This window comes from Citrus clementina, unplaced genomic scaffold, assembly GCF_000493195.1.
Source record: "Citrus clementina cultivar Clemenules unplaced genomic scaffold, Citrus_clementina_v1.0 scaffold_4, whole genome shotgun sequence".
Lineage (NCBI taxonomy): Eukaryota > Viridiplantae > Streptophyta > Magnoliopsida > Sapindales > Rutaceae > Citrus > Citrus x clementina.
Window position 1 is genome coordinate 13,447,016 of NW_006262274.1, and position 22,063 is coordinate 13,469,078.

The 22,063-nt window shown below is 43.0% G+C and overlaps 3 protein-coding genes across 3 annotated transcripts; 1 reads left to right on the forward strand and 2 right to left on the reverse strand.

Annotated features, from left to right (window-relative positions):
• Window positions 1–1,324: 1,324 nt before the first annotated feature.
• Window positions 1,325–9,934, reverse strand: LOC18044994. The gene is made up of 5 exons (XM_006436847.2): window positions 9,525–9,934; window positions 9,204–9,432; window positions 8,494–8,690; window positions 6,463–6,673; window positions 1,325–6,184 (listed from the first exon to the last, which is right to left on the reverse strand). Exons 1-5 carry the CDS (start codon window positions 9,768–9,770, stop codon window positions 1,440–1,442), a joined length of 5,628 nt encoding a protein of 1,875 aa, XP_006436910.2. The 5' UTR covers window positions 9,771–9,934; the 3' UTR covers window positions 1,325–1,439.
• A 140-nt stretch (window positions 9,935–10,074) lies between these two features.
• Window positions 10,075–12,187, forward strand: LOC112099114. The gene is made up of 2 exons (XM_024186213.1): window positions 10,075–10,912; window positions 11,025–12,187. Exons 1-2 carry the CDS (start codon window positions 10,075–10,077, stop codon window positions 12,185–12,187), a joined length of 2,001 nt encoding a protein of 666 aa, XP_024041981.1.
• A 2,661-nt stretch (window positions 12,188–14,848) lies between these two features.
• Window positions 14,849–18,724, reverse strand: LOC112099115. Its single transcript, XM_024186214.1, has one exon. It carries the CDS (start codon window positions 18,722–18,724, stop codon window positions 14,849–14,851), a length of 3,876 nt encoding a protein of 1,291 aa, XP_024041982.1.
• Between the last annotated feature and the right edge of the window lie 3,339 nt (window positions 18,725–22,063).

Below are 22,063 nucleotides of genomic sequence, written 5' to 3' on the forward strand. Positions count from 1 at the left end.
CCCTTATGATGGGAAGATTATTTCATCAATTTTATAAAAATATATCATAAAATATTTAAAGCATAAATAATTGTGAATTATAACAAATAATAAATTATTTTTGTAAATTTATCTTTCCTTGATTCAAATAAAAATCAAAATATTTAACTCCTTGATTGAAATTTGTATGAATTTTTTAATGTGATACGTAATCATTAACCTCATTATCAAACTCTTCATGGCAACGCATATATATAAGAAGTTTGGATATTTTTTAGTTCAATATACTCCACATAAGATTATTTCAGTAATTTTGTTAGTCTCATTGTCATAAAATTTTAGATTTTCTGCCTGCATTTATTAGTGTGTGGACTAAATAGTCAAACAAACAAAAGTAATAAACAATTATACATCAGGTGGGACTTTCATATATTTTAAAATTTTAGATTTTCTACCCGCATTTTTTTGTGTGTCGACTAATAGTCAAACAAACAAAAGTAATAACAATTATACATAATTTCAGGGGAGATTTTCATATATTTTAAAACTCTTTAAGGGAAAAAATTACTTCTGTCAAATAAACAAGAGGGTACTGCTCGCTTTCCCGTCAAAAAATTATCGTAACATTTCAGTACCGCTTATTAGTTTCTTTGATTAATAGTTAATAATCTCATCTGCCGTACCTAGAATAGATCTTGATGAAGCAAGATCTAATTTAACAATCTGAAAATGTTAATGAAAATTCAAAATTTCAAAAACCAGTTAATCCAGTTGGGAGAACGATGACGTGGTAAGTCTGGTTACCACAGAACCTCTACTGCTTTACACACGTTTTCCTCTTTTATTGAGGGAGATTTAGGAAACCTCGTAAGGGAGTGATTTGCTGATTGCAACAAGATCGACAAGTTTTGAGCAATCATCATCTTGAACTAGGGCTTGCTTAATATATTTTTATGGCGTGTAATTAAGCAACTTGTCTGAACTTTACCAGGTTCTATCTGATTCTTAGTTGCACAAATTCTGGTTCTTTTGTTGGTTTTAGTCGATTTCTTCCTCAGACTGCAGCCGAATGACTACCATTCTGTAAGGGCTTTCTAAGATAAAGAGGTTCATTCTGCGGTGATGAGTTAGGTACATGGAGACAGAAGAGAGAAAGCAAACGCCCCAGAAAAAATGAAAACGAGAAAATATAAGTGCAGTCAAAGGTCAATAATAATAGTACTAGAAAATTTAGCAAAGAAACCACGCTTCATGTAAAACCAATAGTAATAAGATTACATGCAACACCTTTGAAATTAAACTGAAGTAATTTGAATCAGCAATTAGTAACTGATCCATTCTCAGATTTAGTAAAAAACACACGCCATAATATATTATATTAAACAAATTAAAGTACACGCCGAGGAAGATAAAATACATCAAAGAAGGGGAGGTTTATGGAGGACGAAAAGCAGAGAACACTACTCAGAAGGGAAAGCAACAGACAGGATCTCCTCATCCTCCATGAAAATCTGCAGATTCTTGGACTTCATCAGGATCTCAACCGCTTCTTCATTGAATTCCACAAAGAAAGCCAACTTAATCAGCTCAGAGAGTGAATTGATGTGATCTTCTCTGTCCCACAACACTCCCTTGGATATGGTTTCAGCAAATGGAATTGCATATTCAATGCGGTTTTTGTGCCCACCAGACCTGTCAATCTTCTGCGTGAAAAGCTTTCCGCTATTTCTGTCCCAGCGTATCATTTGGCACGCTCTCGCATCAACAATTTCCCCTGATGACAATGATAAATTGTACCTTACAGTTATTGGCTCTGCAGTCTCCAAAATGGTGAGATTCAGGAGACACTTGACAGCATCATGCCTTTTTGCCGGTTCCATTTGAATTGAAGGATCAGCCAAAAACCCCAGAATGAGTTTCACCAGCCCTTTGCCAATATAGTAGTCCTTCTGATTCAGCTGCTTGTGTTCCACGCCTTCTCCTAAAGACAATTCTTCCTTCTGTACACAATCTGAGATTGTGCGAACCCCGATTTTCCTATATAAGTCCAGCAACGTTGTCTGAGGTAAAGCAGGCAAGCTAGGCTGTGGATACCAGACAAATAGTGAATGAGGAGAGGATTTTTCGATAACATCCTTTAGCTGAAGGTCGTCAGCTATGAAAACATCACGCTTGTCAAACAACAAAATACCATCCAAGCCTGAATTAACAGGCAGCTTCACCAAGCTGTCAGCCATAAGTTTCTTTGTCTTTGAACTGGATTGCTTCAAAACACAACCCCAAAATGCACAACACTCAGCATTTGACAGTTTGTATTCTGAACTTTCCCAAACCTTCCAGAGCTTACAATAATCCTCAACCAAAGGATTGGATTTAACGCCAAAAGCACTTGAGAAGAAGCTCAGTAACTTCCAGTCATAGTGTTTATCCAATACTTTCATCTGTGTGCTGAACAGACCATCTTTGTCATGTAAAACACATTCTACTGGGCTTACCCACTGTCCACTTTGACTTCCCTCCGGAATCCAAATCCTTCTGGCAGCTTCACCATGAGGCTGCCACTTCAACTGTGCCAAGACATTGTAGATTCGAACTATGGTTGCAAAGTCAGTGTGGAAATCGAGGTGGCTGGCAAGCAATGGACATCCCTTTTCTAAATCAACGGTGACTCCAATTGTATTGAGCTCCTCCCGGTAGTATTTGATTTCTGAACCATAAAAATCTTCGTCAAGGAAAGGTCCATCTGTCTGCTTCAAAAGATTCAATTCACACGTAGAATCGAACAACAAGCACTGCTTCGGGCTACTATAAACTTCACTGCCATGTGTCCTCAACCACTTTTGTGTAACTTTCTCGTTGAAAGACCTGGTGAAGGTGTAATTCTTCTCTCGCAATATCCGGATGCATTGGAGAAGAGAAATTACATTTGCACGAGTGACGTTGCAGGGGTTAATAAAAAGACCATCAGCGATAAACTTCACACCATCTTCAAATGCTACGACAGTTCCCATATCCTCCAGCTCCTCCTCGAATTCATGAATGGCCATGCTGTAGAAGCGGTCACTGTCATCAATGAAGGGAAGCAGAGTAATAGAAGCGATAGACTTCCAATCTGGACCAAAAAGAATGCAATCTCTTGGTGATCTATAATCACCAAGGCGAGTCCACAACCATTTTGTCTCACGGATACAGTTAATAAATTCAGCAGGAAACTTAAGAGATGTTCCATTCAGTTGTCTGTAACATGATAGAAACTTCAGGACATGATCTTTTGAAATTGAGGATGAGGAGGCTTGTTGCTTAAAAAGGCAAACAAATGCTTTGACAGCCTTCTCAAATTCAACAACAACTCCTAACTGCTGCAACTCCCTTTTCGAGCAGACAATGTTTCTTCCATAGAAATTTTGATCGATGATTGGGAAACCCTTAAAAACCTCTAACAGGCAGCCCCATTCAGGATCGAACAAAAAACATTCACCCGGAGACTTGTAACCCTCATCTGTCTTCAAGCATTTCGCATTACCAAGTGCTTTAACAAGTCTGTCAGAAGATTTGGAATGGCGCATGCATGCCAGTACCAAATGAACAGCTTCAGCTGTGAGACAAGCTGACGATGAAGGAAGTTTCAAGTTGTCAATTACAAGCTGATAATTTGGATTGAATTCCACCATAACACCGAGCAGCTGTAATTCCACTTTGTAACAAAGTATTTCTTCACCATAGTAATTTTGATCAATGAAGGGAATGCCACTTATTTGAGATGCAATTCTCCACTCCTGATCATGTAGAACAGATGTAACAGGTGACCTATAACCGTGAGATGTCTTCAGCCAACTTCCTTCTTTGATGCTCTCAATAAAGCTATCTGGTGAAAGAAACTTTTCTCTTAGAAATCTGATAAAATTTAGTATTGAAAACACATTGTCTTTGGTAACATGGGAGGATGCTGCCCGAGACATAAGATATTTCCCAATGAATTCACATGCTTCTCGATATTCAAACATCACTCCAATTGTCTTCAGCTCCTCCTTGTAATTAATTATGCTTTCACCATAAAAATTCTGGTCAACCAGGGGAATATCAACAAGCATTGATCCATTTTTCAAAATGTTGCCCAACGATGAAGTGAGGAAAAAAGATTGCGATGGCGGTCTATAACCTGCAGGGGATCCATTCATAGTGATTTTCAGCCAGCTGCCTTCCTTTATGCATGCCAGAAACTTCGTAGGGATGCCAAATCCCCTGAACTTCAGGTTTTTAACCCAATCCAAGAGCAAAAATGTGTTTTGCTTGGTGAGCGGGGCAGACACAGCTGGAATCCAGGCATTAGGAGGGGATAAATGAGGAATATCAGATGCTCCAACATGAGACTTCAGGAACTCGATGATCTGCTCTCCTGTTGTCCTTTGCCCTGCAAAATTTCCAGGACGCAAGTAGTCTTCCCCTAACTCTATATAGCCTTCTTGTCTCCATGGGTTTGAAACAATCAATTCTGCCCATTTGCTTCCATTTGCTGGCACAAGGACACCATTCCCATTCGTGCTCACAGCCCCATAATTATCCACAAGTGGCATAAGCCCACACAAAATTTCAACCTCCCGAGATGACAAATACCTCTTTGACAATGAGTGATATAAGAAGTAAGCAAAGACTACAGCAAGCTTTCTGTCATTTTGCAGATGCTTAATGAGAACAGCTGCATAATCATACACAGTCACAGTAGCAACCTTCACCCAGTTTTTCAGCCATTGCAATACCACTTCCGTCTGATAGCACAACAGAAGAGCAACATATGTGCTTTCTGGCATAAAAAAACGATTGGCAGCACATCTGAATTCCTTATTACAAGCAGTCAACCAGGACAGCTGAGGTGACAAACATACCATGTCATACTGGCGGGATGCATTAATACTACACAAAGCCACATTCCCATCTACGTCAACATATTTGATCAAGGGTATACTGCCAATGTTGGTATTGCAGAATTTGGAAGACCAATTTTCAGCAAGGAAAACGAGTAGCTCACAATAGACTTCTTCGGACACTCCCAATACAAGATTAGAACTCTGGATGCATTTTGCATACCATTCACTGTTGACTGGCGCCACACCCAAGAAATTAAGTACCGGATCATACTCTTCTCTGTCAAATGAGGAATTCAGTACATGTAGTCCATGGTGGGACAGATTTCTCAAGCTCACCCCTTCAACTTTTGCTTTCTTCAAAATATTCCAAAACCGAGGCATTAGCCTTCCCACGTCACGGGGTTTGTGGAAGAATTTCTGCACCATACATGACTCACTAGGAACAATATCTTCTTCAATAAGCTTTGCTCTAATTGGTTCTCTTACATCCTTATTCAGCTGTGAATAGGAAGAGCTGTCAACTGGCAAGAAACGAAACATTGGCGGCAAACTAGATACTGGAGCACCTTCTGTCATCTTCACCAGTGAGATTAAAGCATTAACAAAAGCAGAGGAAACACAGCTGAGAATTCCTTGGTTCCATTTGTTATCTAGCAGTATATTCTCCCTGGATGATGCAAGGAGAAAATCTGCTTGAATTATAAATGGAAAATTCGTAACCATCTCCGTTGGAAGAAATGCATAGATTCCAGGAGAGGTTGCTCCTCTCCGGAGACGCTCACCATTTGGAAACGCCAATGTGATCACCCACTCCTCAACATCCATTCTCCTCTCCACTTTATTTTCTTGTTTGACAGGAAATCTCTGCCTCCACATATAGTAGTTGCATTCTTTATTATTCCGGTCGCCATTTACGGCAAGATGGAGTGTGTAGGACTCAGCATCAATATTCTTCCTTGTCACAAAATTGGTCTCGCTGTTTATAGCTATTGCACTCACAGTATTTCGAAGAGGATCCTCGTTATCTTCCCTGACTGAAAGGCGCTTTATCTTTGAAAGGAATAGCAGTACTTCAGGATGGACACTTGAGAGCTGCTGCTTGACAGGTTTGACTTTATCAGGTTTCAGAGGCAAAACAAATGTTGTGGTTGGAAGATCTTTAGATCCTGAACCGTATAATTTCTGTATGTCTGAGAGAGATGGCTTCTCATTGACCCAGTCAGGAACTATGTATCCGAGGTTGCAATGTGGGCAGGGCTCTTCAGTAAACTTTATCTGATAGCCATTGCTGAATATGTAAGGCTGAGCACTGATCAGAAATACACTTTTGAACCCGATTCCTGTACGTAACAAGTATAATACAAATATTTGAGTTACCCATAAACTAAAAGGCTAGCTAATTACATTTTGTTGTTTTGTGTAACTGAAAACTGAAAATATAAAATCTGTTTCAAATTGCAAAGCAACAATCCTCTGAGTAATACTGGCAATATGATTGCTTGAAAATCAATTGATTAAGCATTTGCAGGTTCGAAACAGAACATACAATAACATAAGAAAGCAAACACATAAATATGCATGAGTAAATGAAAAGAGAAAAAGGAGTAATGTAAGGGACCTTTCTCGCCAATATAGCCACTTTTACGATTGCCCTTCTTAGTAGAATTGCCAACATCGCAAATGGACTCAATATTCTTGGCAGAAAAACCCTTCTCATTGTTGAATATGAGCAATGTGGCTGGGGATTCTGTGCCTGTTATATCACGAGATGTTATTACAAACTCGAGTGATGGATCCACACCCTCCAGGTACTCATTGTCTTCAGCATTCTGTCATGGAAAAATAAACCACTTTGTTAACTTTCTAAATCATCAATCGTTCATGACCAAAAACATTGTAGGAGTCAATTTCATGGGAAAAATACCAGATGGACCTAGATTTGCTAATCCAAAGCATATGTAAAAGATGGAAACTTTAATGAAGAGACACATAAAGATAAACACAAACACAAGAATACATCATGACAGTGGCTCACAAACTTTAATGAAGAGACACATAAAGATAAACTCAAACACAAGAATACATCATGACAGTGGCTCACAAACTTTAATGAAGAGACACATAAAGATAAACTCAAACACAAGAATACACTATGACAGTGGCTCACAAACTCTAGGATCAGTGGCTGCGATGCTTCACACAAGAATACAAAGCATTTTAACAAACTGTTGGTATAGTTTTTCTTAATGTTCTATGAGTCATCGTGGATATCTCCAATGATCCTAGACTATCCTTGCCAATCAAGTAAACCAACACTACATTATGATTTACAGCTTGATGATCACAACTGATACTTCTAAAACATTAAGGAAATCAAATTGTTCACTTCCCGCCAAAAATCCTTCATTGAGGCATTTTGTCGAACACGATTCCAGAACTATCAAACACCTTTGCCATTTAACTAGCTCCCTATACAAAGAAGCATATTCAACTGAATTTTACCTCTGTTTAAATATTATGATCAGTCTTATCTGCGGATAGCCAGGGGTCAAGGTTTGCACTTTTGAAACCCCAACCTTGATTTTGGGTAAAATTAACTCAGAATCAGTATTACGCTGAAGTGTATAATTGTTCTAACATGGATTTTCTTTTTTCTTTTATATTGCTTTTCATGATTTGTAGGATCAGTTGTAAAATAATATTTTTTATTTATCTCGTATTAATTAAACTGGTCTGATTATTTTTAAATTAAGTTTGTGATCTCTTTCAAATTGTAGTAAAGACAATGTTTCCAACAACTTATTTTATTCAGCTCATCCGAGTTTGAATCCTAAGGAGACAGGTCAAAAAATTGATTTAAGTCTTGCCCACCTCTCTATCTTTAAAAAAAAAAAAAAATCTAACTGCTTAAAAATAATGATAAAAACATTTTTTTACAAAAACTTATTTTGATACAAAAAAAAGACACTAGAATAAATGGAAAATAAAATCTTACCATCCAATAAAACAATAAATATGAAAATTTCAAGCACCCTACGATTTCTCAGAGATGTAAATAAAAACACTAATAATTATGTGATAATAAATCTATTCATAGACTACAAGAAAAAATTATTTTGTTGACGTTACATAAACATAACATCAGTTTTGATCGTAACACTAAAACTCATAATTTGTATTTTATAATAATATTTTTAAAGGTTCCTTTCACCAAAAAAAAAATTAATAATAATAATGGCTATATTCGAATAATAAAGAAAGTCACGACTAAAAAGCATCTAACAAATTTTGGTCGAGCATGTTTTAATATCATGAAAGCAAAACGAGATAACATTTCAAACCCATATTTATTATAAAAGCTAGCTTTCACTCAAAAAGCGATCGCTGTTATTACTCATATGAATGATAGATTCGAAAACAACATTTTTGTTTGGGGTGGATAAATTTTTAATTAACTTTTTAACTCCGCCCTCCCTCAGAATTTTAACTGGAGAGATCAATTAATTAAAAAATACTTAAAAACCGCTCGACTGGACCCTAGGGCAGACACAGAATCATACTATCCATGCATGCACTTATATATAATAAACATATACATGCAATTAAATGAGAACGAAAATAAATAAAGATTAATCGAAGAAGTACATACCTGAATGAGTTCCATGAGAAAATGGACATCCTTAGTGTAAAGTTCAGCAGAAAGAAGCTCAACAGCTCGATGAACCATCTTTGTTAGAGGATTTATCACCTCACTCCCTATAAAGAACATCTTCCTTCTTATCTCCTCAATGTGTTCTTTTGGTGTCGCCATAGCGTATGCCATGTTTTTTTTCAAAAGAGCAGCAGCTTGATGAACAAAACACAGAATGTATGTTCTTGTTCTTGATCTTGTGTGAAGAAATGAACCTAGCTAGTGGATTTAAATACTGCACCAATTGTTGATGCTGAAATCTGCTCGTCCTTAGACCGACCAGATTCTTTCACCAACGTTTACGTTATTGACTGTCGCTCGAACCACTCAGGCTGGAATCACCTTCTTTTCCCTCGCTAGACCTGCGTTCACCAAAAACGGATCAGAGACGCCGGTGGTTTTGCCGGCGTAAACCCTCCGATGCCTAAGTTAGCACAAGGTGTTTACGGGAAAACAGTGTAATATGATTTCAGGAAATTTGTAAGGAAATGGCCTGGTTGCAATTTGGCAGCGTTTCCCCTCTCTCCCTTTTTCTCTCCCTATCTTCTTCGATGTCTTTCTCTTTTATAGCCGCCCTTTGTCCCACGTTTTCCGTTTGCCCCTGATTCCTCCTTTTTCGGGTGGTGGTAGCCCCTCATGGGACTCTAACTGTTAGATTGTGGGCAAACGTGGATCTCGCGTGTCCTTCAACCGTTCTGGGAGAAACGCAACTACCGCGGTTTTGTGGGATCGTGTTCCCGCTTTCCTGGGGATGAGTATTGGCTCGGCATATATTTCTGGTCGGTATGTTTCCCTGGTTGTTCTCTCCTCTGATCGGCTCATGCTTGCCCACATGCTCTGCTCGTATATAAGAGATGAAGCAATCCGTTCTGGGATGGAACTAGTTGCATGGCCGACCTGGTGTTCTTCATGCACTCAACACCAGTCCCCCAGTTTCTGGTCTGGCGAGTGAAATGAGTTAAGAGTAGAAACTGATGGTCAAATCACACCAGCCCAGGGAGCTTCTCATCTGACCCTCTTTTTACTGAGACGGGCCTGACCTGATGTATTATTTTTCTACTGAGGAGGCCCCGATCTGAGCATGGGCCTAAGTGACCTGTACATAGCATATCTGGGCTTACATCTAACCTGGCCCCTTGTAACGGTTGGTGACGCGGCATCTCCAGACTCTTCGTATTTGAAATTTGAAACGACGGGCTATCCGTCCTCGATATATGGGGGGGGTGAGCTGGCATATCCCATCACTTAAATGCTTCCCTTTTCCCCTTTTCGTTTTAAATCCCTAAACTGGGGTCTTCATCATTTTGTTATTCGTTTCTCCGCCGTCAACCAAATTCTCTCTGTACTTTGCTCACACTTCCAGCGTCCGGAGTATCCATTCGCCGGGTGTTTTCTGTGTCACGGCGGCGCTATCAGTGTCAGTCTATTCCAGGTATAGTCCTTTTAACTTCTCCTCTGGTTGTTGTTGATTGGGTTCTGTGTTGCCTTCTTTGTGTCCATATACTCGAGTTTTCTCTGTTTCCTTTCTGGGATTCCGGTATGTCAAATCGGAAGAGGAAGTTGATTGTTGATGAGGGTGATGAAGAGTCAGGGGACTCAGGCTTCGATGTGCCAATACCCACTGATAACTTAGGACCCTCCAGTAGTGTAGGTCATTCCCATGGCAGGAGTACCCTTGAATACCCACGCCCTTTGGTTATCTCTCCTTCCCCCGAATTAGAGCTTGTAGGGAATAGAGGTGGACCTGCGTCGGGCTCTGGTGAGAATCACAGTTCTGGTGGGGTTGGGTTCCCTGAAGGAGTAGGTGATGGTGAGGGAAGCAGCTCCGGACCGAGCCGACCTGCTCAGAAAAGGCACCTAGGTCATAGGGTGGAGGCTGATTCCTACCCTATTGATTTCCTGGCTTGCGCCACTACCCCCACCGATTTATTTAAACTTAGGAATCTCTACAACATCCCCAACGAGATTCTTCTTGTAGTTCCTGGAAAAGGGGATGTCCCCAGTCGGCCTCCGAAAGGGTATGTGACGATGCACTTGGAGAGTTTCAAACTAGGAGCTCGGCTGCCCCTCCAACCTTATTTTGCTAAGATACCGAGCGGTATGCACCTGGCCCCAGGTCAGCTACACCCAAATGGGTGGAGGGTTCTCTCGGCAATGTTTGTGTTGTGGGAGAGGTGCGGGTTGGAGGAGCCTTCCCTTGTTGAAGTGAAACATCTGTATCAGCTGCGGAGTAGCCCGAAGGAGGCGGGCTGGTACTACTTTATGTCCAGTTCTGCAAAGAGGAAACCGATCACTGGGTTTCCATCTTCTTGCAAAAATTGGAAGAACAAATTCTTCTTTGCTGGAGGGAAATGGTGCCCAGCAGTTCGGTCGCTTGGTGGGGATCTTTATCTTCCCACCCATTTTGTCACCCCAGGTCGCTCATTTTTGCCTATATTCTTAATTAAATTGCTACTTATTGGGTTCTTTAACCTTTTGTGCTATTTCAGAGTCGTGGGGTCTGATCGGGGGGCTTGAAGATCGACCCTTGCTTCAGGTGGAAACTGCTCTGGTGAACGCTTCTACCTGCCAAGACCTCCTGTCTCCAACAAACCTGGTCGGTTCGGGCCTAGTGGATTTAGCCGCTGGAATGGATAACAAGATCCTCAGCGCGATGAGCAGGAAGCGTGGTCGGGCTCCGAGCAGCTCTAGCAACCCTCCTCCTCCTCCGAAGAAACCTAGCGTTGGTCCTTCTAAGGCGTCTATTCCTGCTCTGCCTCCTCCTCCACCTCGTAAGAGTGGTGGGGATAAAACCTCCGACAAGGGCCCTGAGGTCAGCTTGCAGTCTGGGGACCGATCTTCTCCTCTCCCGTCTCGGGATCAAGGTGACTACCTGAGTCCATATCAGAAAGACTATAAAAGATCGGTTGGGCCCAAGATGGTGAAGGACATCGAGAGCATGAGCCTCTCCGAGTTGGCTGCTTCTGTTCAGAGAGTTTCCTTCAGGCTGGCCACAATGGTCTCGTGCTACAAGACCGGGTCCGCGCGTCATGAGAAGAAGCTTCAAGCCGACAATCAGGAGTTGAAGAAGAAGGCTGACTCTGCTGATCGCTCCAAGGAGAAGCTGGCTGAGCTGAACAAGCTGAATATGGAGCTAGAGGAGAAAGTTGCAGTTGCTGAGTCCACTTCCTCCCAGCTTGAGGGCGAGTTGGGTGACCTGAGATCTGATCTTCAGGCTACTCAAGTTGAAAGGGATACTCTGAGGGCCACCCTTGAGGAGGAAATTAAATCCTTGGGTGAGCAGCTGGCTGAGGAGAAAGGCAAATCCGCTGATGTGGACGACCGGCTGGATGCCGAGTATGATTCTGGGGTTGCCTTCTCCTATAAGTGTATCATGTCTGTGCTTAAGGATGAATATCCCGAGCTGGACATGAGCAAGCTGGAGGCCGGAGTGCAGCGGTATATGGCGGGGGTCGACCAAGCAGATAAGGAGCAAGGTGAGCAGGAACAGGTGGATGCTCCTTCGGATGGGGTGCAGGAGGGAGAAGCTGGGCTGCGTGTCTTTGAAGTGGGACAGGGGTCCGTGCCCCCTCCTCCCGAGATTGCTGACCTCCCACCTCCCGGGACAACAGATCCTTCACCTGCTGAAGCCGCTGTCCCTCCTAACCCTTAGGTCTATTTTTGTATAGACTTTAGATTTTCATTAGTTTTGTAACCAACTGAACATTAATAAATTTTTAGATGTTCTTTATTGGCTCCCTTGTTTAATGTCTACTCATAGACTGCTTCTGCAAAATAATTGCACGACTTATCTGATCTTGCCTGCTGGTTTCTTAGTGGACCGAGTAGGTGTAGGTATTTACTTGCCTTAGTAAACTTCTCGTAGAATTAGCTGCTGGTCTTTCGTTGACCGAGCAGAAACAGGCACTTTGTTGCCTTAGTGGAATTTTCGAAGCTTTAGCTGCTGGTCTTCGTTGACCGAGCAGAAGTAGGCACTCGCTTGCCTTAGTAAATTTAGCTGCTGGTCTTCGTTGACCGAGCAGAAGTAGGCACTCGCTTGCCTTAGTAAAATTAGCTGCTGGTCTTCACTGACCGAACAGAAATAGGCACTCGCTGGCCTTAGTAAAATTAGCTGCTGGTCTTCACTGACCGAACAGAAGTAGGCACTCGCTGGCCTTAGTAAAATTAGCTGCTGGTCTTCGTTGACCGAGCAGAAGTAGGCACTCGCTGGCCTTAGGAAAATTAGCTGCTGGTCTTCACTGACCGAACAGAAATAGGCACTCGCTGGCCTTAGGAAAATTAGCTGCTGGTCTTCACTGACCGAACAGAAATAGGCACTCGCTGGCCTTAGTAAAATTCTTGTTGAGCTTGTTAGCAAAGGGATTTCGTGCTGAATTCATCTTTATTTCAAATTTGAGTGTATTACAAAACTACTGAATATTTACATGCGCATCAAGCCGTCATGCGGTTAACAGAAATAACTTATCAAAATGGGAATTCAGTAGAGGACTCTGCTTACTGGAAATATTTCTTCAAGTGTTCGGCGTTCCACGACCTTTTCACGTCTCGTCCATCCTGGTACGCTAACTTATAAGCTCCCGGTCCAGTGGCTCGTATCACCCTGTACGGACCTTCCCCACTTTGGGCCAAGAGCGCCATGGTTAGGATTTCTGGTGTTCTGGTTCACCCTCCTAAGTACCCAATCTCCTGCTCGGAACTGCCTTACGCGTACGTTCTTGTTGTAATAACGCATGACCCTTTGCTGGCACTGGGCCACTTTCTGTGCTGCTCCTTCCCTTCTCTCCTCCAGCAGGTCCAGACTTAAGCAAATCTGCTCGTCATTTTGCTCCTCAATGAAATATTCCGTCCGATGTGTTCCCACTCCAATCTTTGCTGGGATTACCGCCTCATGACCAAAGGCTAAAGCGAACGGTGTTTCTCCTGTGGCGGTTTTGTGAGTTGTCCTGTAGGCCCACAGTACTCCTGCTAGCTCGTCGACCCAAGCTCCCTTCTTCTCTCCCAATCTAGTCTTTAGGAGCTTCTTTATCACCTTGTTGGCCGCTTCCACTTGTCCGTTTGCCTGGGGGTGTGCGGGGGTGCAAAACTTCAGGTCCACCCCCAGGTTTCGGCAAAATTCCCTGAAGTTGCCGTTGTCAAATTGCCTCCCATTGTCTGTGATGATGGCGTAGGGGATCCCATATCTGCAGATGATATTTTTCCAAATGAAATCTGTTGTCTTCCTCTCTGTGATTTGGCTGAGGACTCCTACTTCCACCCATTTGGTGAAGTAATCTATTGCCACAATTGCATATGTCGCCGCTCCTCGTCCCTTAGGCAATGGACCAATCAAATCGATTCCCCATTGGGCGAAAGGCCATGGGGATGTCATCGCCGTCAGCTTTTCCGGGGGTTGTGCAGGAACCTCGGAGAAGCTTTGGCATGTTTTACAATTCTTTGCCATCCTTTTGGCGTCCTGGTGTATGGTTGGCCAGAAGTATCCTTGCCGGAGTGCCTTGAAGGCTAAAGTTCTTGCTCCCGAGTGATTGCCGCATATTCCCTCATGAATCTCTCTCAGCACATAATCCGCCTCCTCATCATCCAAACATCTCAAAAGGGGCAAGGTGAACCCTCGGCGGTACAGCACTCCATCCAGTAGCGTATACCTTGCTGCTCGGCATTTTAATTTCCTTGCTTGCCTTTTGTCCTCTGGTAAAACTCCATCGCGGACATATGCGCGAATCGGGTCCATCCAGGACTCTCCAATACTTACTCTCATCACCTCTGCTTCTTCCTCAATACTTGGTGAGGTCCTTACCTCTAATGGAACCGATTTCGGTAATTTTGGGTCTGCAATGGCTGCCATCCTAGCCAGCATATCTGCTCGGAAATTTTCATTCCGGGATATCTGCTTTACCTCCACTGCTTGGAAAAGCCTAACCATCTGCTTCGCCTTCTTCAAATAAAGGCCCATCTTTTCTCCCCTCGCTTGAAACTGATCATTGAGCTGATTACACACCAATTGGGAATCTGCTCGAATTTCAACTCTTTCTGCTCTGAGAGCGTGTGCAAGTCCGAGCCCGGTGATAAAGGCTTCATACTCAGCTTGGTTGTTTGTGAGTTGAAATTCGAACTTCACCGCATATGTTATCTCGGTTCCCTCTGGGCTCCGTATTACCACTCCTGCTCCGGACCCTTGCTCACTACATGACCCGTCAACCATTACCAGCCATGTCCCCTTTGAATCCTCTTGCTCCTCCGGTTGTTCCTCTTGGACCTCTTCCCCCGGTTCAACACAATCCACCATAAAATCTACCAGGGCTTGGGCCTTGGTTGCTCATCGGGGCCTATAGGACAGGTCAAATTCGCTCAGCTCCACGGACCATTTTACTAACCGACCAGACGCATCTGGTTTTTGGAGTACTTGCCGAAGTGGCTGGTCGGTCATTACAACGATCTGGTGGGCTTGGAAGTATGGTCGGAGTTTACGTGCTGCTGTTATCAGAGCCAACGCCCACTTCTCCATTGGTGGATATCGGGTTTCTGCGTCCACCAGGGCCTTGCTCGTGTAGTATACCGGGTGTTGCTTCCCTTCTTCCTCCCTCACTAAGACCGAGCTGGTAGCCCGCTTGGAGATTGCTAAGTACAAAAGCAGCTGGTCACCCTCTCTCGGAGTTGATAGTAACGGGGCGCGGGCTAGGTATTCCTTCAACTGTCCAAATGCCTCCTCGCATTCTGGTGTCCATTCCATCTTCTTTCCTTTCTTTATGATTTGGAAGAAAGGGTGGCACTTATCAGTGGCTCGTGAAATGAATCGGTTCAATGCTGCCAGCTTCCCCGTAAGGCTCTGCACCTCCTTAACTGTTCGTGGGGACCTCATTTCCATCACCGCCCGTATCTTCTCCGGGTTGGCCTCAATACCTCGATGGCTCACCAGGTATCCCAAGAATTTGCCCGAGCTGACCCCAAATGCACATTTCCCCGGGTTCAGCTTCATTTTGTACCTCCTCAGCAATTCGAAAGTCTCTTCCAAGTGCTTCACATGATCCCTCGGTTCTCTTGACTTGGTGATCATATCGTCCACATATACTTCCATAGTGCGACCGATCAATGGTTTGAAGACCTTGTTCACCAACCTTTGATAGGTAGCTCCTGCATTTTTCAGGCCAAAGGGCATCACCCTGTAACAAAATAAACCCATGTTAGTTATAAAGGTGGTGCTTTCCTCATCCTGCTCGTTCATGGGTATCTGGTTGTATCCGGAGAAGGCATCCATGAAACTGAGCAGACTATGACCCGCGGTTGAGTCCACCAGCTGATCTATTTTCGGCAGGGGGAAGCTGTCCTTCGGGCATGCCTTATTGAGGTCCGTGAAGTCTACACACATTCTCCACTTCCCATTGGCCTTCTTTACCAGTACCACATTGGAAATCCACTCCGGGTACTTAGCTTCCCTTATAAATCCTGCTTTCAGTAGCTTTTCCACCTCGGCATTTATGGCCTCGTACCTTTCGTGGTTGAAGCACCTCCTTTTCTGCCTCACCGGCCTTGCCCCTCTTTTGACCGCCAGCTTGTGACAAGCTATCCCGCGGTCAATACCTGGCATATCCTCATGAGACCAGGCAAATATGTCCGCATGGGACTGTAGACACTTCACCAGCTCGCCTTTTATTGCTTCGCCTAATTCTGATCCGACCTTAACCACTTTGCTAGGGTCGCTCCTGCTTACAACAACTTCCTTCAGCTTCTCAACAGGTTCCTGGCGGCCATTTTTTGAATCCCCTCGATTATCCAGAGAGGTCACCTGCAGCGTTTCCTTGGCCGCTGTAGCATAACAGCTCCTGGCCATTCTCTGGTCGCCCTTCACTACACCCACAACTCCATTTATTCGGTACTTCAGCGCCAGATAATGCGTGGATATTACGCATTGGCTTATCCTCATGAATGGTCTCCCCAATATCATCTGATAAGGACTTCTTTCCTCTACCACTACAAAGTCCAGCATCATCGTTCTTTCAAATGGCTTTGTCCCCACAGTAATCGGGAGTTCAATGACCCCCATGGGAGTTAACCGTCCCCCTCCAAATCCCTTCAAGGATGTATTCGTTCGCTCCAGCTTTAAGTCTGAAATCCCCATATCATCTAAGGCCGACTTAAACAGAATGTCTACTGAGCTGCCCGTATCTACCAGTATTCGCCGTAATTCTGTACTGGCCACCAACGCTTTAATTACCAGTGCATCCTCGTGAGGGTACAAAATGCCCTCTTCGTCATTCTCTGTCCACATAATAGGAACTTGCCGTACTTTTGCCCTCTTGGCTGCTGGCAAATTGAAAAGCACTTCTTTGCTAGTCAGGGCGTATCTCCCATAGTTCTTCCGCGCCCTGTTCGAATCTCCGGCCAATGTTGGCCCTCCTGCTATCACACGGACGGTCGGCTGCTCACGTTCTAAACTCCTCTCAACTCCTTCATCCCGTGTGTACTGTGATTCCGTGGCAGGGGATATTCCATCTACATACTCGTCCAAGTATCGGTTCCTCACTAAATCCTCCACCTGAGTCTTCAGGTCACGGCATTGGTTGATAGTGTGACCGTGAGTGTCGTGGAACTTGCAGAATCTGCTCTTATCCCGTCGGTGAGTTGGTTTTGTTATTGGGGCCGGGGGGTATAGCAGGCCTCGTCCCTCAATCCTCTCATACAATTCCTCCATGGAGATCTTTAGTGGAGTGTGTTGTCTATATGTCAAGCTCTGGTCTACCAGCTGAACGGCTCGGCTATCATGAACGTCATCTCGGGCTGGCATAGTTGCTAACTGATCTGGTCGTCTGGCCCTGGGATTGGTTGCATGTGATGCTCTGGGAGTGTTATGATAGGGGTCGGCAGCTATCTGCCGGAATTCTCGCTGCCGATCTGGGAATGGGAGACGTGGAGGCTGAGCCCGATTGTGCTGGAACTGTTGTGATCTTGTAGCTATGGGGTAAGGGCGGGATCTAGCTGATGTTCCGCCCCTTTCTGAGGGTTCCCCAGCTCGCTTTCCCGACCTGCTCCCATTGGGAGTTCTCCTTTCCTTTCGTCTTAGCTCCTCCAGCTGTTCACTCTTTATCTTTGCCGATTTTTCTTCCTCTATTTCGATATCTCTCTTTGCCTGCTCATATCCTGCTGAATAATTCTGCACCAGGGGGCTTCTCAGGTTATACCATAGCCGGCCTATCCTCACACCCTCCTTTAAACCCTTCAACGCCTGCGGGTGATTGAAAGCTCCCAAATCAAGTACGGCTCGGTGGTATCGCTTTATAAAATCTCGTAGGGACTCGTGCTCCTCCTGTCTCATCCCCATCAATTCCATCATGTCATCCTCTGGGGCCACTGCCCCCCGAAACTGCTCGGCCAACTCCTGGCATATCTGCTCATACCCCTTTATTCCTCCTCGGGGCAGCTTGCGGTACCATTCTCGGGCTCGTCCCTCTAGGGTCAACGGGAGCACCCTACATCTCTGAGCTGGTGTCAGCCCCTGCACACCCGTCATGTCGTTGAAACGCTCAATGTGTACCAACGGGTCACTTCGCCCGGAGTATTTGAGGTCGGGGAAGCGGAAATCCTTTGGGATTATGGTACTCATGATCTCCGTTGACAACGGAGATTCTTCATCTAGCATTATCCTCCAGCTCGGGGGCTTTCTCTTGCCCTGCATCTCCTCTATCACCTGCGCCAATCTGCGCACCTCCCCCTCCAATTCTACAGCACGATCAGGATCACGTGCAGCTATCTGGTCTCGCTCCTGCTCGGCGTTCTGCAATCGCTGTCTGAGCTCTCCTTCATCAACACTGGCCCCTCGGCCATTTATTTCCAGTGTCCGTCCGGGGCGAGGTTGGTCTCTCCCTTCATCAACGTGTTCCCCTGGGACCCGACCAGTACTTCGGTGGGGATGCACCCCGTTAGGTTGGTCTCCGTACGGGGGGATTTCCCCGACTCTACGCCCCCGGAGGCTGGGTTCTGCTCCAACTCCATCTCTTCCCACGGGGGTTTCGCAATCTCTTCTCCGCTCGTCCCTCAGCTCAAACAATACGGCCGCAAGAGTCTCCATTTGTTTCTCCATCCGCTCCAGTCTATCTTGCGTCATCCTCTCTCGGGCTTCATTTGCAATTTCCCGAAGAGTGATTGTCTCCCCAGCTTCGTTATCCTCCCTCAGAGCGTCCTTCCTCGTCACATCCATGTTTAACCGTTCGCTGTTTCTCCGGTACTTCCTAATTCGGTGGTAGCTTTTTATCCAGCTCCCCACAGACGGCGCCAAAATGTTGATGCTGAAATCTGCTCGTCCTTAGACCGACCAGATTCTTTCACCAACGTTTACGTTATTGACTGTCGCTCGAACCACTCAGGCTGGAATCACCTTCTTTTCCCTCGCTAGACCTGCGTTCACCAAAAACGGATCAGAGACGCCGGTGGTTTTGCCGGCGTAAACCCTCCGATGCCTAAGTTAGCACAAGGTGTTTACGGGAAAACAGTGTAATATGATTTCAGGAAATTTGTAAGGAAATGGCCTGGTTGCAATTTGGCAGCGTTTCCCCTCTCTCCCTTTTTCTCTCCCTATCTTCTTCGATGTCTTTCTCTTTTATAGCCGCCCTTTGTCCCACGTTTTCCGTTTGCCCCTGACTCCTCCTTTTTCGGGTGGTGGTAGCCCCTCATGGGACTCTAACTGTTAGATTGTGGGCAAACGTGGATCTCGCGTGTCCTTCAACCGTTCTGGGAGAAACGCAACTACCGCGGTTTTGTGGGATCGTGTTCCCGCTTTCCTGGGGATGAGTATTGGCTCGGCATATATTTCTGGTCGGTATGTTTCCCTGGTTGTTCTCTCCTCTGATCGGCTCATGCTTGCCCACATGCTCTGCTCGTATATAAGAGATGAAGCAATCCGTTCTGGGATGGAACTAGTTGCATGGCCGACCTGGTGTTCTTCATGCACTCAACACCAATATTTATATGCTAAGTAATGAAACGATCGTTAATTTCAAAATCCCAGCAAAGAAAAGAGAGAGCTACTTCTTAATTCAATTTGCGTGCAATTCAACAAAAACAAGTGAAAGTAAGTAAATGAGGCTGGTGCCAGCGGAGTGGAAGTTTACTCATAAAAAGAAGCAAGGTTAACTTCTTGGAGAAGTAGAAAAATTAACTGTTGATAAATATGTTTTTATTGATTTTGTAATTATAGACCCAAAACTAAAGTCTTTCTTTGTACGGAAACAGATGCCTTTGAACCCTGATTCGACCACCATTTTACATTTAGTCGAGTCTTCGTCAATGCTTTATTCGGCTTTTGGCTTTTGTTTTTTATTTAGCTTTTCTTTTTCCAAAGTGGTCTGGAATTACAATGGAAAAGCAAAGACTAGCAAGCTGTTGGGCTTGGATTTTTGTTTTTAGGCTTTTACCTAACCATGCTTTTGGAATTTAAATATATAAATTTGTTCGCAAAGCTCAATTATTTAGGATCAATTTGGGATTGCTATGCTGTAATGATGAAATAGGTTGTAAAATTAAAAAAAAAAAACTAGGTGTTTGGCAGGTTGTATTGTTATGACAAACTGCGAATTTCAAAATAAGAGGATATGTGTCTAATTAATTGTGATTATTAGAGTAATGTTTCACTATACTTTTAAATAGTTGTATTTAGTAGGGGTGTTTAGAATCTAATCTGATCCGTTCAATCCGTCCGATCTGCTCAATCCGATCCATATAAATCCGATCTATGGATTGATGGATTGGATATGGATTGAAAATTTAAAAATCCGTAGTTGATGGATTGGATATGGATTTACTTCTGTAAATCCACAGAAATCCGTGAATCCGCAAAATATATATATATATATATATATATATATATATATATATATATATATATATATAATTAAAAAATTATAAATGTGACTAGGGGTGTTCGCGGATCGAATTTTACGGATTGGACATCAATCCATATCCGATCCATGATTTTGCGGATTATAATTTTTCAATCCAATTTAATCCACGGATTGATAAAATTCAATCCAAATCCAATCCATACATCTGCGGATCGGATACGGATTTGACTCAATCCATATCCAATCCATACATCTGCGGATCGGATGTGGATTTGACTCAATCCATATGCAATCCACCATTTTGTGCATTAGTTTTCGAATTAAAATTTTTTAGTTCTCTCCAACTAATGAAATAAAAAAAAATCTAATATAAAAATAATTTTGCTACCAATTAAATTTAAAATTGAATAAAATTGAAATAAATTAATTATTTAAATAAAGCTAAAATAATACATTTAAAGTTTCAAAATATAACACATCGAGACTAATTATTCAAATAAAGCTACAATAATACGTCCAAAGTTTCAAAATATAACACAACAAGCTTAATTGTTCAAATAAAGTTACAATAATACGTTAATATAACACCGATATTAATTGTTCAAATAAAGCCACAATTAATTGAAATGACGAAGTTTCAGAAACCAAACACAGTCTAATCCTTCACCAAGGCTGTTGCGCCTGTCGAAAAGTGGTGATTACGGAGCCATCCACGATGGGAACCAAGAGAAGCCGTACGGGTGGCGATCTTGAAGGTTGTAATAGTGAAATTGTTCAGTTGGAACCAGTGAATGTGAAGTGGCTCGATGGACTTGGGAAATAAGATGGCTTGCTCTCACCGGAATCGCACGGCCGATGTCCTTCAAATCCTTGTCGAGAGTGTATCCAACCAATATTGAGTGTTGCTAGTGTGTGTGACGACGGGGAAGCTTAGGGTTTTTTGTTTGCAAATTATTGGTGACTTTGCGTCATGTTACTTTGCTTTTGGGTGACTTTGCAAATTGTTGGTGACTTGGCGTTATGTTACTTTGCTTTTGCTAGTAAGTGTGACTTTGCTTTTATTTTGTTTTACAATTTTTACAAGTTATATTTGTATATTTGATTATTTAATTATTTTTCATTTTATATTATTATTGGGTAATGGCTAAGATATGTTATAGTGCTTATGTAACTATATAATGTCACATTTATAATTTTTTTAATTAAATTTATAATAATTTTTTAATTTTATATATATATATATATATATATTTTTTTTTTTTTTTGCGGATTCACGGATTTCTGCGGATTTACAGAAGTAAATCCATATCCAATCCATCGACTGCGGATTTTTAAATTTTCAATCCATATCCAATCCACCAATCCACGGATCGGATTTATACGGATCGGATTGAGTGGATCGAATTGGATTTTGAACACCCCTAAATGTGACATTATATAGTTACATAAGCACTATAACATATCTTAGATAATACAAAATGAAAAATAATTAAATAATCAAATATACAAATATAACTTGTAAAAATTGTAAAACAAAATAAAAGTAAAGTCACACGTACTAGCAAAAGCAAAGTAACATAACGCCAAGTCACCCAAAAGCAAAGTAACATGACGTCAAGTCACCAACAATTTGCAAACAAAAAACCCTAAGCTTCTCCGTCGTCACACACACTAGCAACACTCAATACTGGTTGGATACA

Coding starts and splice junctions, on each gene's coding strand:
- LOC18044994 (XM_006436847.2), bottom strand. CDS start 9,770: ATGCCAGCTCACCCCCCCCATATATCGAGGACGGATAGCCCGTCGTTT. Junction 9,433..9,524: donor ATGAGAAGCTCCCTGGGCTG/GTGTGATTTGAC, acceptor GAAGAACACCAG/GTCGGCCATGCAACTAGTTC. Junction 8,691..9,203: donor GAAGGACACGCGAGATCCAC/GTTTGCCCACAA, acceptor TTGTTCATCAAG/CTGCTGCTCTTTTGAAAAAA.
- LOC112099114 (XM_024186213.1), top strand. CDS start 10,075: ATGTCAAATCGGAAGAGGAAGTTGATTGTTGATGAGGGTGATGAAGAG. Junction 10,913..11,024: donor CCCAGCAGTTCGGTCGCTTG/GTGGGGATCTTT, acceptor GTGCTATTTCAG/AGTCGTGGGGTCTGATCGGG.
- LOC112099115 (XM_024186214.1), bottom strand. CDS start 18,724: ATGGATGTGACGAGGAAGGACGCTCTGAGGGAGGATAACGAAGCTGGG.